Source organism: Hemibagrus wyckioides, linkage group LG11 (genome assembly GCF_019097595.1).
Source record: "Hemibagrus wyckioides isolate EC202008001 linkage group LG11, SWU_Hwy_1.0, whole genome shotgun sequence".
In the NCBI taxonomy this organism is placed as follows: Eukaryota; Metazoa; Chordata; class Actinopteri; order Siluriformes; family Bagridae; genus Hemibagrus; species Hemibagrus wyckioides.
The window spans coordinates 25,336,811-25,351,893 of record NC_080720.1 but is presented as its reverse complement, the minus strand read 5'-3'; the positions used below and the strand labels follow the sequence as shown (position 1 = coordinate 25,351,893).

The 15,083-nt window shown below is 37.8% G+C and overlaps 1 protein-coding gene across 7 annotated transcripts in view; it reads right to left on the bottom strand.

Annotated features, from left to right (window-relative positions):
- Window positions 1–1,603: 1,603 nt before the first annotated feature.
- caskb (calcium/calmodulin-dependent serine protein kinase b) overlaps window positions 1,604–15,083 on the bottom strand; it is a 57,053-nt gene continuing 43,573 nt past the window's right edge. For 2 of the 7 annotated variants that reach the window (XM_058402978.1, XM_058402984.1), the window contains 11 exons: window positions 14,993–15,061; window positions 14,642–14,710; window positions 12,757–12,792; window positions 12,395–12,433; window positions 11,654–11,850; window positions 9,723–9,838; window positions 5,364–5,429; window positions 5,209–5,289; window positions 4,547–4,749; window positions 4,361–4,444; window positions 1,604–3,118 (listed from right to left, as the gene is read on the bottom strand). In XM_058402978.1, the coding sequence (XP_058258961.1) occupies window positions 2,942–3,118; window positions 4,361–4,444; window positions 4,547–4,749; window positions 5,209–5,289; window positions 5,364–5,429; window positions 9,723–9,838; window positions 11,654–11,850; window positions 12,395–12,433; window positions 12,757–12,792; window positions 14,642–14,710; window positions 14,993–15,061 (1,137 nt within the window). In that variant the 3' untranslated portion in view covers window positions 1,604–2,941. Of the gene's footprint in view, window positions 3,119–4,360; window positions 4,445–4,546; window positions 4,750–5,208; window positions 5,290–5,363; window positions 5,445–9,722; window positions 9,839–11,653; window positions 11,851–12,394; window positions 12,434–12,756; window positions 12,793–14,641; window positions 14,711–14,992; window positions 15,062–15,083 lie in introns of all 7 variants that reach the window. The other 5 variants (XM_058402977.1, XM_058402979.1, XM_058402980.1 and 2 more) reach the window with 3 other exon arrangements.

The following is a 15,083-nucleotide window of genomic DNA, read 5'->3' as shown; positions in this document are numbered from 1 at the left end:
TCCATGTGGATGTTACTTTGACACGTACCACCTACATAAGCATTGTTGCAGACCTTGAACACCATTTCATGGAAACAGTATTCCCTGATGGCCTCTTTCAACAGAATAATGCGCCATGCCACAAAGCAAAAATGGTTCAGGAATGGTTTGATGAGCACAACAATGACTTTGAAGTGTTGAAAGGGCCTCCAAATTTCCCAGACCTCAATCCAATCGAGCATCTGTGGGATGTAGTGGACAAACAAGTCCGATCCATAGAGGCCCCACCTTGCAACTTACAGGACTTAAAGGATCTGCTGCTGGTGCCAGACATGTTGGTGCCAGATACCACAGCACACCTTCATAGTTCTACTGGAGTCCATGTCTCAATGGGTCAGGGCTGTTTTGGCAGCAAAAGGGGGACCAACACAATATTAGGTAGGTGGTCATAATGTTATAGCTGATCGGTGTAGTTCTCAGCATGACTAGTAGGTCATCAGGTTAATCCCAGCAAAACTGAGCTGTTGTAAATCCCAGCAGATGTATCCTCACTTCAGGATCTCACCATCTGTCACTGTACTCAACCCTGTTTTAACCATGAACAACCGACTGTCCTTACACTGATAAACTAATAAGCTCGTGCTTGTTTCTCCTTTACAACTACAGGATTCACGCAAGTCTGTTCACAGTAACTTCTGTCCACAGAAATGAAAGACAGGCTGTTGTTTTTAATTAATTTACCAAATAATTGATTTCTTTACTTGTAATGGAGGAAATAACACACACCTGTCCCACATCATTCACCCAGTCTGGATGTACATGCTGCACTTTCACTGTATATGCATTATATAATTAAAACACCAATATACTAAGGAAATTATTATTTTTTTTATAACTGATCATTTAGTATATACAGTCTCCTCCGATAAGATATGATAAGATAGATCATAGTGTCTTGTTTCCCATGTCTGTGCCCTGTTAGTTGATCATGTACAAAATGATATACACAGGTAGGGCTCTGTTCATCCACAGGTTTGGCACCGTAGTCTACAATATCTACAATCTACAATAGCTGAGTAAGAGAATACAAAATTAATTCATTATTGTTGTAATAATAATAATAATAATAAGAAGAAGAAGAAGAAGAAGAAGAAGAAGAAGAAGAAGAAGAAGAAGAAGAAGAAGAAGTATTTTCTAAATATAATGTAACAAATAAAACGTATATTTTCTAAAAAAAAAAAATTTAAAATTTAATTAAGTAAAGGAACAAGGAAAAAGGGGAAAAAAGCTATTGCATATCCTCTAAGCACACAATAAGCATCTAAATCAAAATGCATGTTAAGGAGGTCATCTTGCATTGTGCCACAGTTTCATTTTTAAAAAAGCTCTCTCTTTCACATTATTTTCCACTGAAGAAATATTTATGCACTCAATCAGCTATATGGAAATTTGTCTCCATCTGCTGGTATAAACTGAAATTCTGAAACTTACAGATCTGTCAGTCTAGTTCAATATGAGAGCAGATCTTTGGATACTGAAAGCTGGCTATCTGACACTGACCCTATACTGATACACCTCAACCAAGTACCAGTACCAGTGCTGTAAGAAGAGACAGAGAATAACATTTTGCATGAATCAAAGGCAGTTTACTTTTCCCCAACACATGAAAGGAAATCTATTTACAAAAGCCATACTGAGGAGTAACTTATTTTCAGAGAAATTTACACAAGGGAAATATGAAATGAAGAGTCTTTTACACTGAGCTCATTTATGTCTATGCACAACAATTCTTCAGTTCAGAAGAATGTATGTACCACAGAAACAGGTAGACACAATAAAATCTTCTTGGTCTCCATCTTCCTGGGATAAACATAAAACAATAATACTCTTAAGACAACACATATCTGAAATGGCAGATCCAGGAAATTCTCTTCTCCCCCCCACACACAACAAATAAAATTCAAAGACAAAATTTACAAACACATCACTTGACAGGCCATGAAAAAGGTTGTCCATTCAGAGGGTTACCCAGCTTTCCAGAGTTACAGGGATGTGCATAGGTGTCTGTTTCCCCCAACATCCACAATATATTTTTTTTTTTGTTTGTTTGCTTGTTTTTTTTTTTTTTTCAGGAGATGAGAGAAATATGATTCTGGAAACACCAAACACACTGCACTCTTGAACCATTCTGAATTATTCAGTTGGAAAGAAACAAGGAGAAATTTCAAGAATTTTAAGAGAGAGAGAGAGAGAGAGAGAGAGAGAGAGAGGGAGAGAGAGGGAAAGACAGCACCCATCCCCTTTATTGTCCATTGTGCAAATTAAGAGTGCTAAACAAACAGAGGATCAACAAGAAAGGGTGAGACCAGCACAGGCTAAAGCCACCAAACTTCCAACATGTTCAGTCTAGTCCCTTTGAAAATAAATTATAGAATTTTGGCGCACTCAAGCCAACTGTGCTTATCATCTGTTCATAGACATGCCGCTGTGAACATGTCCAGGAAGTGTGACATTGAACTAAACTGGGTGGGGTGAGACAAGGAACAAGGTTTCACTTCTGCCCAATCAGGCTGTGCCCAAATATTAAATCTGTGTATGGACACTTCCTCTTAAAACCCTCATGTCTCCCTACACCCCACAACCAATCACTGACCTCCTTACTGTGCTCATTGCTCTGAGATGCTGCCTCTTTCATTCAAAAAACAAAGTACAAAATGTCCAACCCCTAGCTATAAGTACAGGACCATATTTATTCTTTTTATATTAATATTTATATATTTATATGTTTAGATATGTACAGCACAATGCTTTTGCAGTCCCACAGGAGGGTTGTGATGATATCAACACATGGACTAGTGGTTTGTGAGTCTGTTAGAGATGAATGTGTGGTTCTTCTTTTTTTTTCTCTTTTTTTTGAGGATTAGCCTGGGCCACAGTAGTGTAACCTGTGGCCTAGAGGGCGCTAGTAGACCCAGGACACAGGCACCCACTGAGCGGTGGTAGACACTACATCAATGGCTTCCTCCAGTAGCCGGATGGTTTCATCGATCTCATTGTTGATGATGGTCATGTCGAAGTAGTGAGCATAAGACTTCTGCAGGGCCTCAGATTCTTTCTGCAGCCTTTGCAGAGACTCATCCTGATATGGAATAAGAAAGAAAAAGGATCTGAGTGAGCCAAGAGTATACTGAGTAACACACAGGGCTTTCTTGCTTTAAATTTGTATATTGTTTGATCATTGGTCTGTGACCTAATGACCTAAAATGTCCATTGCAACAGGCAAAATACTTCAGTAACATCATGTCACTTAAAACAAAATATATAACTTTATAAAATACTAAAACTGCATTGAATTTCAATCAGTTGAATAGCCATATGCTAAAATGCTAACATAAGCCACAAAGACAAGGATCTCCAGTGCTAGCTTCTGTAACAAGCAGAGAACTCTAATCTAATCTAATGAAATCTAATTGTGTTTATTATTATTAAATTTTGCTATAACTTGGGTTTTAAGCACCTAAAAGACCAAATGGGCAACAGCTAAATGTTAAAATGCTAACATTAGCCACACAGGCAAGGACTTGGATAACATTTGTCAAATGAAATCTAATCATAATTATTGAGAATGAGCTCAAATCCGAGGTAAATTTTGCTATAACTTGGATTTTAAGCACTTGAACAACTGGATGTGTAAAACTGGTGAAATGCTAACATTAGCCAGCGAAGTTCTGTAGCTCGTCCTCTAACATGCACAGTATATAAGTAGAAAAAGACACTCAGGATAAATTAAGTATAATTGTCATTAACAATTACCAAACACAATAAATCAGCACCTGCCGAGGGGAGATCATGATCATGAACACATTCAAACTATAACTTATAGCATAAGCAAGGCCTGATGTGGCTGCAGTCTTTCTTTCCAAGCAAGCAGGAGCCATACTTGATTCCACTTGGTTAATCAGTGCCTCCTATTTGTGCCAGACACCTGGCTTATTGAGACATGGTCCTAAACACTCACATGAACACACAGCCTAAATGTCATGTACTTACAGGAAGTTTTCTGCACCACCTTGGGAGCTGAGTGCAATGACAGGAAATGCCAAAGAAAAGAGTCACACAAAAACAACATGCAAAATGTTTGAAACAAGCAGCATGCAATGAGCCACAAGCAAGTACAGAATGTCCTGAGGCTAGAAAAACCAGACTGTATCATGAAAATAAAATAATCACTCCAGCGGAAAGCATACAGAAACAATGATTGAAATGAAGTGAAAAGGAAGACGGGAGACTCAAGCTTAAAATTGAGCAATGGGTTGGAAGTGCTAAATATGAAAAGGAAATATTTTTTAGTTATGTGAATTTCAGGAAAAACAGTGCTCACCTCATTCATACCAGGGGTGACAGTTGGTGCAGCGATAAAAACGACATAGGGAGCAAATTCAGCTGTCCGCAAAACTTTCAATGCCTGTAAAAAAAAATATACAGAAATATCAGTAACACCTTACTAGCCAAAGCAACACAAAATCTCAACCATTATTCAGAAAAAGATTTGGGTCTGATCTGGTACCTGTGGCTCTACATCCAGGATGGAGATCATGCCCTGCTCGTGGATCTTTCGGATGGTCTCCAGACGTGTACCATACATAGCATCCTCATGGCTCCCGTACTCAAGGTACTCGTTGTTCGAGATGTCCTGCATCATTTGGTCATGTGACACAAAGTAGTAATTCTTGCCATTTTCCTCATCCTTCTTAGGAGGTCTGGTTGTGTCTGGGCAAGAGTGAGGGAAGATCAATTACAGCACACTGTTTAAGCCCTGATTTATATGGCTACAGCAACAAATCTGTAAGCATTTGTGGCAACTTGTATCAGTGTTCACACTGGGGTCTGTCAACATAATATGAACATGTGCTTCTAGGGAATACTGTTTCACTGTAACAGAGAATTGACAGAAGAATCAAAGAACTAGATGCACTATAAAATGTTTACACTGTACCTAATCTTTTGACGCAATATGACACTTAAACTTAACAGAGGGGGAAAATAACTCATATGATTGTAGATTATATTTAGGCACTATTTAGCTATTCAAACCTTTGTCTATTATTGTATCTCACTCTAACTTAATTAAATTACTTTCATTCTGTAATCTGTTTTCATAAGCATGAAAGCTGACAAATGTAAACGATGTCAAGATGTGAAAGGTATTCCCTAAAGTATGTGACTTACGTGGGATAGGGTAAGCAAATCTGTTTGGGTGCTTTGCAATTAGTGTATTCTTGATGTGTCGCCTGCCGACGCCATGGGCTCCTGCACAGAGAAACGTGTTATAGCAGGATAACAGACGTGAGCGCGCATACAGAAAATGACACACAGCCACATACCTAAAAGGACCAGTGTTTTTCTCTTGAAAGCAGGCACCTTCACAACTTCTTCATATGTGACTAGATCTAGTTGGTCGAACACTGCAGGAGAACGGAGAGGTTAGAAGATGATGACTGTTTGATACAGTGATGAAGCTGTGAGAGTTTGTGTTGATGTCAGTGAGGTGAAAATCCTCTTCTGTGTGGACTCTTTGTCACACAAGAGGAGTAAAAAAGAAAAGAAAAAAAAAGCATATTAACCTGAAAAACTGTGATAGTATTGAACTGCATGTTGTCGATTTTAACATCTTGCCATCCACTACTGTGCTTTAAGCCGAGGATATGTAATAAAAATTTGGAATTGGAATTTGGATTTATAAAATATCAAATTTTCAATATATAGTTATCCTGCTAATATAAAGTCATTACATGCATCACAATAAGGGATGTGATGTGGTAGGCTGTGAATATGCATTACTGCACCGAATAAAGAAATCTGAATAAAGACATTGTTTTCGATCTTGAGACGATATTAGTTTCAAAGAATATCCATACCTTTGCAAAAAAGAAAAAAGATTTGATGGTCTAGAGATGAGTGCCTTTAAAGTCCACCCTATTTGAGTGGAGTTTAAGAATTTACTGCTGTTATAAATAAAGCTGAACTCTACATGGGTGTTTAGAGATGAGAGATATACAAGGTAATGCAAAGTGAGTAATGAGGAGAATGTGTGCATTGCTTTAAGAAAACGTAGTTACAGCATTCAGCATCCTTTTGATTGTTAACACAGAAAAGTGGTTGAAATAACATTAAAGCACCGTCCACAGAGGGATAAAAATGGTGGGGGCTAATAAACACACTGCGCTGTCTTTCCTGTGGCATGCAGAAATCACTGACGAGTCTTAACAGGGCTGGACAAATCACAAGCCTAGGCACCAAAGACAAACAGATTTCATTTCTGCAAAATTACTTCTTTAACTGTAAATTCATTTGGTATATAAGATTATACTTAATGCACTGCACATTAATGCAACGTACCTAGGCAAACAAAAAACATTGCATTGGGCAGTGCACTGCAGCTAAAATGTTATGATGTGTCCACCCCTGTTCCCCTTTATTTAACAATTAGGTTAAAATTACATATAAAAATAACATAAATGGAGGCATTAGTCTGTTGTACTTACATGCAAGAAGGCCATTAAGGAGAGAAAGCATGAAAAATGGACAGGGTAAAAGGAATGGGGCATCAAAATTGGTTAAACAGACAATATAACTGAGCTGCACAGCAACACTGCCTGCTGCTGTAGCTACAGGTGCAAAGAAAACAGACACAGTAGCACATGGCTGGAGTGGACAGCACAAAGCCATGCACATTCAGTCAAATCAAACTATTCACAAGAAAACAGGGCCAGTTCTTTTTGTTTTGGCTATACACTGAAGACATATGGGTTTGAGATCAAAAGACATTTCCCATGATATGAGAAAATAGATCATAATTACAGCTTACATTTCCTGATATTTACATCTGGATGTATTAAACAACTTAGAATATGACACAGCTGGTCTAATTTTTAGGGGAGCACAACAACAAAATCTTAGTAACTTAGTAAAATAAAGTAAATAACACTTAATCCCTGAAAGTATATAATCAGCTCACAATAATACATCAAGTCTGTCAAACAGTGACAAAACGTCTTCAAAAATTCTTCTTTCACAGGCTCGTACAACAGCTTCTTTCAGTTGTTGTTTGGTTTGAGTGGTTTCTAACTTCAGTTTCCTCTACAGCAGGTGAATTGCATGCTCAGTTAGGGTAACGTCAGTTGACTGATTGTCTTGCTGCATGATGAAGTTGCTCCCAAAAATGTTGAATGCATTTCTCTGTAAATTGGCAGACAAAATGTTTCTGTAGACGTCTGAATTCATTCTGTTGCTAACCAACATGAGTTACATCTTTAATAAAGATTTCTGATTCTGCCCCAGAAGCAACCATCGTGCTTGACTGATAAGCATGCATATTTTTGATCATGAGCCGATCCTTTCTTTCCCTACACTTGCCTTTCTTTCACTTTGGTAGAGGTTAATCTTGGTTTTTCAAATATGGACTTCTGATTCTGAGTAGTTTGTATCTTTTGGTACGGCTGCTATATTTTTTGCTGTTGAAGTCTTTTTTAAATACTTCACATTCTGCTCTGTGGTGGGTTTCTAATATTTCTAATCATTTGGAAAAAAGTTGGGTTAAAAAGAAATGTGCCACGTTCTAAGCTGTTTGCCGCATCCAGATGTAAATATCAGAAAATTATATTCTGATCTATTGTCTAATATTCATTTTTTGATCTTAAACCCAAATGTCTTAAATGTACAGCAAAACTAAAAGAACTGGAAGTTCTAATACTTTCAGAAGGAATTATACAGACACACACACTACTTACATACATATATTATGTATGTATATGTACATATACACCCACACACAGGTCAGTTATAACATTAAAACCAATGACAATGACAACTGTCAAGGGATGGAGTGGAATATATTAGGTAGCAAGTGAACAGTCACTTCTTGAAGTTGATATGCTGGAAGCAGGAAAAGTGTTGAATTGTGATGGCTAGACGACTTGGTCAGAGCATCTCAAAACAGCAAGCTTTGTGGGTTGGTCCTGGTATGCAGTGGTTGGTACCTACCAAAAGTGATCCAAGGAAGGACAAGCAGACTCTGATCCCACAGAAACACAAACTGCTGAAAAAGTTTATGCTGTCTATGATAGAAAGGTGTCAGAACACACAGTGCAACACAGCTTGCTGCATATGGAGCTGCATAGCCACAGACCAGTCAGAGTGCCCATGCTGACACTGTCCACCAGAGAAAGTGCCTACAATGGGCACATGAGCATCAGAACTGGAATATGGAGCAATGGAAGAAGGTGGCCTGGTCTGATTAATCCTGTATTCTTTTACATCATATAGATGGCTGGGTACATGTACATCGCTTAGTTGGAGAAGAGATAGCACTAGGATGCACTATGAAAAAAGACAAGCTGGCCATAGTGGGAAACACTGGGTTTTGGCATTCTTGTGGATCCTACATTGATATATACCACCTCAGTGGATCGAGCCTAAATGCACCTCATCATCGAAACAGCTTTCTCTAATAGCAGTGGCTTCTTTCAGCAGGATAATGTGCCCTGCCACAATGCAAAAAATGTTCAGAAATAGTATGAAAAACAGGACAAAATGTTGGCTTCCAAATTCCTCCAAATTCCCCATCTTAAAGACAGATCTTTTTCTGTGAATTTGGGGAATTGTTTCTCATCTCGGGCTCAAATTTCCTACGGTGTTCCTCAGGGCTCTATTCTGGGTCATCTCCTTTTATCCTTATATATGCTTCCACTCGGTTATATTTTTCAGAAACTTAATTTATCTTATCATCTTTATGCTGACAACACTCAACTTTGTTTTCCTGTTAAAAACAATAACTGTTCAATGTCTAATCTGTTTGCATGTCTTCAGGACATTAAATGCTGGATGGACCTGAATTTTTTACATTTTTTAAATAACACTGAAAATGTGTCTTCTGGCATTGTCAAACAGCTTGGCCCCCTGTCATCAAATGTACGTGACCGTATACAAACTCTTGGCATTGTCTTTGATCCTACGTTGTCTTTTGATAAGCAGATTAGTACTGTTGTGAAAAGTAGTTTCTTCCAATTAAGATCAATTGCTAGACTCAAGAAGATGCTTTCCATGAAGGACCTTTGGATTACTGCAACTCTCTTTATCTGGGTTTGCCCAGATATCTTGTTTTATATTTGTTGTAAAGCACTTTGGTTGCAACTCCTGTTGTTTTTAAATGTGCTTTATAAATAAATAAATAAACTAAACTAAATAACTAAACTTGCAGAGTTCATGCCTGGATTTTAGCCGCACAAGGAGGACCTTCACAATATTAGCTCTTTACTATCAGACACTCTTCACCACTGCAGAGGAGGTTGCAGTCCCAGATTTTCCTCTGAAACTTAACACTGGGGTCACTGAATTTGTTCTCCAGAGATTTGATGTTGGCTAGCATGATTCTAGACAGAGCCTCAGCCTGTTCCTGACACTGGCTTGTTTCCTTCAGATCTGGCACTTCGGGATGTGAACAGATATGCAACAGTAGCAGATGAAAACACACATGGATCCCATTTCATTTGCTGCCACTTTGGTTTAGAGTTTGTCACAGTTGGATAGAAACCTATCTTATATAAAACCATGATTTGATAGATACTTCTACTGACTGCATCACTATGTCCACTTATCACTAGCTGTACTGAATAGCTGCATAAATGAACCAAAAGAACCACTGATATAAAGCCATGAGCCCAGGTATGATCATATCGACTTACCCGCATTATGCTTTGCTAGGTATTTGTCTTTGTACTGTTTCTTCTTCTTGCCAAACCAGGTACAACTGGCCTGCTGCTCCTGCTTGGTTTTCTCCATTGCTAAGCAGGCCACACGCCTAAGAGACACATAACACACCTGAGGTTACCTCATATACCATAAACACCTTCTTGTAAAAATGCTGAATACAATGTTGGAATCAACAAAGTACTGTGGGTCAGTAACACAATAACCAACATAATAACCAGTAGTACCTTATTTAATATGCTTATTAAAAAACTTTATTTCCAAATTTCAGCATTTTAAGACAATTTAAAATGGCTCAGGGAGAACAAATAGCCCTAAAATAAAATGTCATCATATTAACTCATGAGGCTATTATTTTCTTCTACTGGCTAAAATAAATGTATCCGAAATATCAAAAATAAATTCCACCCACTGGACATCAAGATACTAACATGCTGTCATGGAATATAGGGTATACAAGAATACAGCATACTTGTCACAATTGTCTTGATATCTGTGCTAAAATATGTCCACTTTAGAAAATAAATGCATTAGACTTAGCAGTACAAAGCAGCTCAAGTTGAGCTACATGAAATACTATATAGATACCATATGAAAATACAACATAAAATACTATATGAAATATGAAATGAAATATGAAATATTGTTTAGTAAAAAACTTGCTTCATCAGTCAAATGAACACATTCAAAAAATGCTTTTGTATTGGTTCTTGTGGACTTATGCAGTGCAGTAGTCACTACATTTAGTAAGCTTTTAACTTCACTTATGCATAAACAAGACAACTAGATCTATGAATTTGAGTAATATTACAAACCGCCAACAGCCAAAGGGTTAGTGTTGGAATTATACAAACCACTCATTTCACCTAAAAGTATGTTCTACATGCTTAACTTCAGACGTATCATTCATCAAAACATCAACGAGAGGGAAGATAATCTCATTAAGCAGTCAGAAGTGGAAAATGGAATCCAATGTACAGAAAAAAGAGAGAAGACCATTTAGTCTTTCAAGTTTCAAGTTAAAAAATGTTCACCTCACTTTTCATCACATTATTAATACTATTTTCTGTCAGAGATCCACAGCATCAGCATCCCACACTGCTCTTCCATTACAATACTGAGTGATCTATCACCACTTCAAATACTCCAACAATACCATTTATACGACCATTACTAAAAATTGCCCAAAAATGTCATATTACTCAACTAAAATCCTAACAAAAATAGATATTGACATAAACTCTTAACAGGACGTTCAGCATTAACTTTCAACTTGAACTCCTATAACAGTAAAGCTGCTGAAAAAAGTAGAGTAAAATGGTCTACTTGTCACTCTAATATTATATATTATTATCTATATACTTTGTCCATTGCCATGTTTGAAAATTAAATTTTTCTTTGCCTGGTAGCCAAGGCAAACCAACTCAACTTATTTTACATTACATTCTAGTTATCATGCTGGCAGTTAAATGTTGGTACAATTGACAGTAAATGGATGAAAGCTCCTTGTAATCGGTTTTCCCATGTTAACACTTTTATATGCACATACTGATAAATCACATTCTCTGCTTAGAAACAGTAAACACACACAAACCTGTGTGCATGCATGGTTGATTAATAAGTCCTCTGGTAGATCATGCAGATTATGACAAGAACCGCAACAATAGTGGAAAGTTTTAGAGAGAAGCTATTAGATCTACTGTGTCTTTCATAATAGCACTAAAAATGCTTACTTTTACAAGTACATTTGTGAAAGTGCTTTTGACATGGTGCATCTTTTGGCTCTGACTTATCTATTCAATTTTAAAAGGTAAGCATGTAAATGCTATTTGCATAAGAGTTATACTCATAGACACACATAGCCACACATCAAACAGATTAAATTAACAAATTAGATGAAGCTTACCACTCCTGCAGCTCCGGAGAGGGAATAAGTCCAGCTGTACCATTCTTCATGTTCTCCAGTTTGCCCTGCCACCAGTTGTGGTCATCCTTACTGATGATTTGGATTATGTCACCAACCCGGAAGCGAATGCCTGCTTCTTTACATGGGATGAGGTCATCTTTGGCTGGGTCATACTCAAATTGTGCACGTACGAATATCTGGGGACAAAAGTTATTAAAAAATACTAAAATGTTGGAAGAGATAAGGGAGCAAAGGATCGTAAAGGAGAGCAAGATAAAAAAAGGATTAAACCACATGATGGAACAGAAAAAGCAGAGATAAAAGCAGAAGTAACTAGTCTGATGGATGTTTGCAACAGATAGGGACCATTAGCACTAAAACAAAGATCATGACACCATGTCGTCAAACACACATACACACCTGCACACACCATCTATAACCAGGCCAATGCCCCCAGGCCAAAGGCATATGCCTGTATCATACAGCTTGTGAGACTGACTTTAGCACTAAGGCAGCAGGGGAGGGAAGCAAAATGGGCAAGCAACAATATCTTGTTATGGGTGACTATAAAATACAATAACAAGCTAGAAGTGAACCTACAAAAGCAGAGCCTTATAAAACAGCTCTGTTGCAACGGGGTGCAACAAAAACAAAGAAATGGCCAACGGGTAGTGATGGAGTTTACTGCTAACGTAAAGTGGGAAAGACTACAGTAATCAGATCTCCTCTAAAGATACATACCTTCATGGACAATTTATCCTTGACTGCAGGCCTGGAGATCTAAGGGTTCAAAGGAGCATGCATGCGCACACACACACGCACGCACACGCGCACACACACACACACACACACGTCACACAGTATTGACTGGACTCGAGGAAGGTATGTACACTAGGTAAAAGAAGAGACCACCCCATCATGATAAGGCCTGGACTTGGGCTCACTAGTTACCTCACTATCTGAAGCTGAACTTTTAAAAACATCGTCACATTTATGAGGCTGGGTGAATACACAGATATAATAAACCCACACACACTCAGGTGAAGGGTAGCTTAAAGAGCAACCAATGAAGTAAACCAAGGGCTATTTTTAAAGATGCTCACCGGTCGTCCTTTGGGTTGGATGGTCGCTGGCAAGTCCTGAAAATAACATTTCCATCCATTAGTGCACTAGTATTAGTGTCTGTCTGCATCATTATCTCCAACCACGAATAAGTCAACAAATCTACATAATATACAGTGGGATTGGAAAGTAGTGGACTTCACTCTTTGCACATTTTACTGTGTTATGGATTTAATTTAATATGATTAAATATACTTTTAGCCCTTAATCTACATCCAATGTTCCATAATTATAAAGCAGTGGCGGGCTGTGAATTTCACACCTAGGCCTTCACTGGTGTCCTTCCTGAATTAATCCACCTCTATACCATCATGACGCCACGGCAATAGATACTAATCACCCGTTAAATAACAAAGTAAAAAAGAAATTAGGCTACAAGCATTTCACACCTCACAAGGAATAGTCAATTTTATTATGGTTACTTTTCTCAAAAAAAGAAAAAAACATTCTTGATGATGTATGCGGCAAACTGCAATCTCTGGAGGACGCAGCATCCGAAATGAGATGCAGCAAATATAGAAACAATGTATATGTGCGGTTCGCTGCCTCTGACTACTCCAATTATCCAATCAAAGGACGGGAAATTGCTGATGTAATCGTATGCCTGCTAGATGGCCCCAGTGACACCAACTCGAAATCTGATTGGTTAATGTAACAATTTCATTGCCACTTATTTTAAGCTACGGGCGCCTGCACTATTGATGCTGAAGGCCTTAAGGCAGATTTCTTTCACCCTGGCAACACATGATGTCAGCCACTGGCTGAAATATGATTGGATAAAAACCCTTATCATAAATATACACTACTGGAAGCAGCGCAACCAAGAGAAAAGCTATGAAATGTAGAGAATAGACTATTGGGAATAATTTAATACACATTCATGGAAAAATATATTAAATATATTAAAATACAAGTCAGTGATTCAGATCACTGCTGTTTAGGCCAGCAGAGAAGGCCTTGCTGGCCCTGATGGCCCACCACCGTTATAAAGTAAAAACATTAGGTTTTAGGTGTTAAGGTCCAAGAATTAACATTACATGTATGTATGTACGTGTGTGTGTGTGTGCGCAAATACAAATTGCAAGCTCCAAATCTTTCGGAGGTGACTGCATTATATATGTTATAACTGTAAATTTTAAGCAGCAATAAGTGACCAGAGTTTTAAGCCTGTAAATGCTAAATAAGTTGCTAATGCTGCATCTGCCCCATATTCTCCAGTACAGTTTAAGTTAAAGTTACGAGTCAGAAGCTAAACAGCACCAGTCAGGTATATAAATATAGAAGGGTTTAGTTTGTTATTTATTGAAAAATAAACATTGCCTTCATTAAGGCCTAATATGTGTTCTTGAAAACATAGTGCTAGCAATTTCTAAGAAATTTTAATTCTTAATTATTTTTTTTCTAAGGCATTGCATTTGCATTTCTTTATATCTGCCAAAAACTTTAAGCAAAGAACTGTAGATCTGGGTAAAGGGGATAAAAACATTTACATTTAATATAATCTATCTTGAGCTGGTCGTCCGATCAAACTCAGTAACCGAGCTAGAAGATTAAAGACAAAGTGCTATATCTGGTTGAAAGCTGTCTAATTCCCTCCTACAATTACAGTGGATCTGAATGTCCTTGAGTGGCCAGCCCACACCCAGATTTTAACTCTACACAACATCTGAGGCAAGACCTGAAGACTGCAATTCACGGACCCTCCCTATGTAATTTGAATGAGCTTGATAGGATCCTTAATCCATCCTAAATTAAACCTACATCACAACAAAGTGTGCAAAAACCCCCAAAGAAGTCTGACTTTCCAAAGCCTGTGTATACACCAAAACAATCAAGCTGTAGCAGAAATCTGAATGAATCACTTGCCAAAATCGAGCTGGTGACACTAGCATGACCGTTGGCAGGAGAATGTCTGGTCAGGTCAGGTGAGTCCTTCTATGGGAGGATACTGTATTTATCAATATGGCAAATAATACAATGAGACACCTATTAAACTGTCTAGAAGAAAAATAAGAGAGGAGGATAAGGTACTCCATATTATTAACTAGGGTTACTCACTGTACGAAGCTTAGAAAAGGATGACATGTATTAATAGATTTTTTGTATGAATACAGAGGGTGTGACAATGTGACCCCCCATTATTATTATTATTACTATTATTATTATTACTATTATTATTATTATTATTATTATTATTATTATTTTAGAGACACTTACATCACAAGAAAGGGACTGGCTGCGATAACTCGGGACAATTTTGAATGTGATACTCCCACGCATCTCCCTCTGTGTACGATGAAAAAAATGT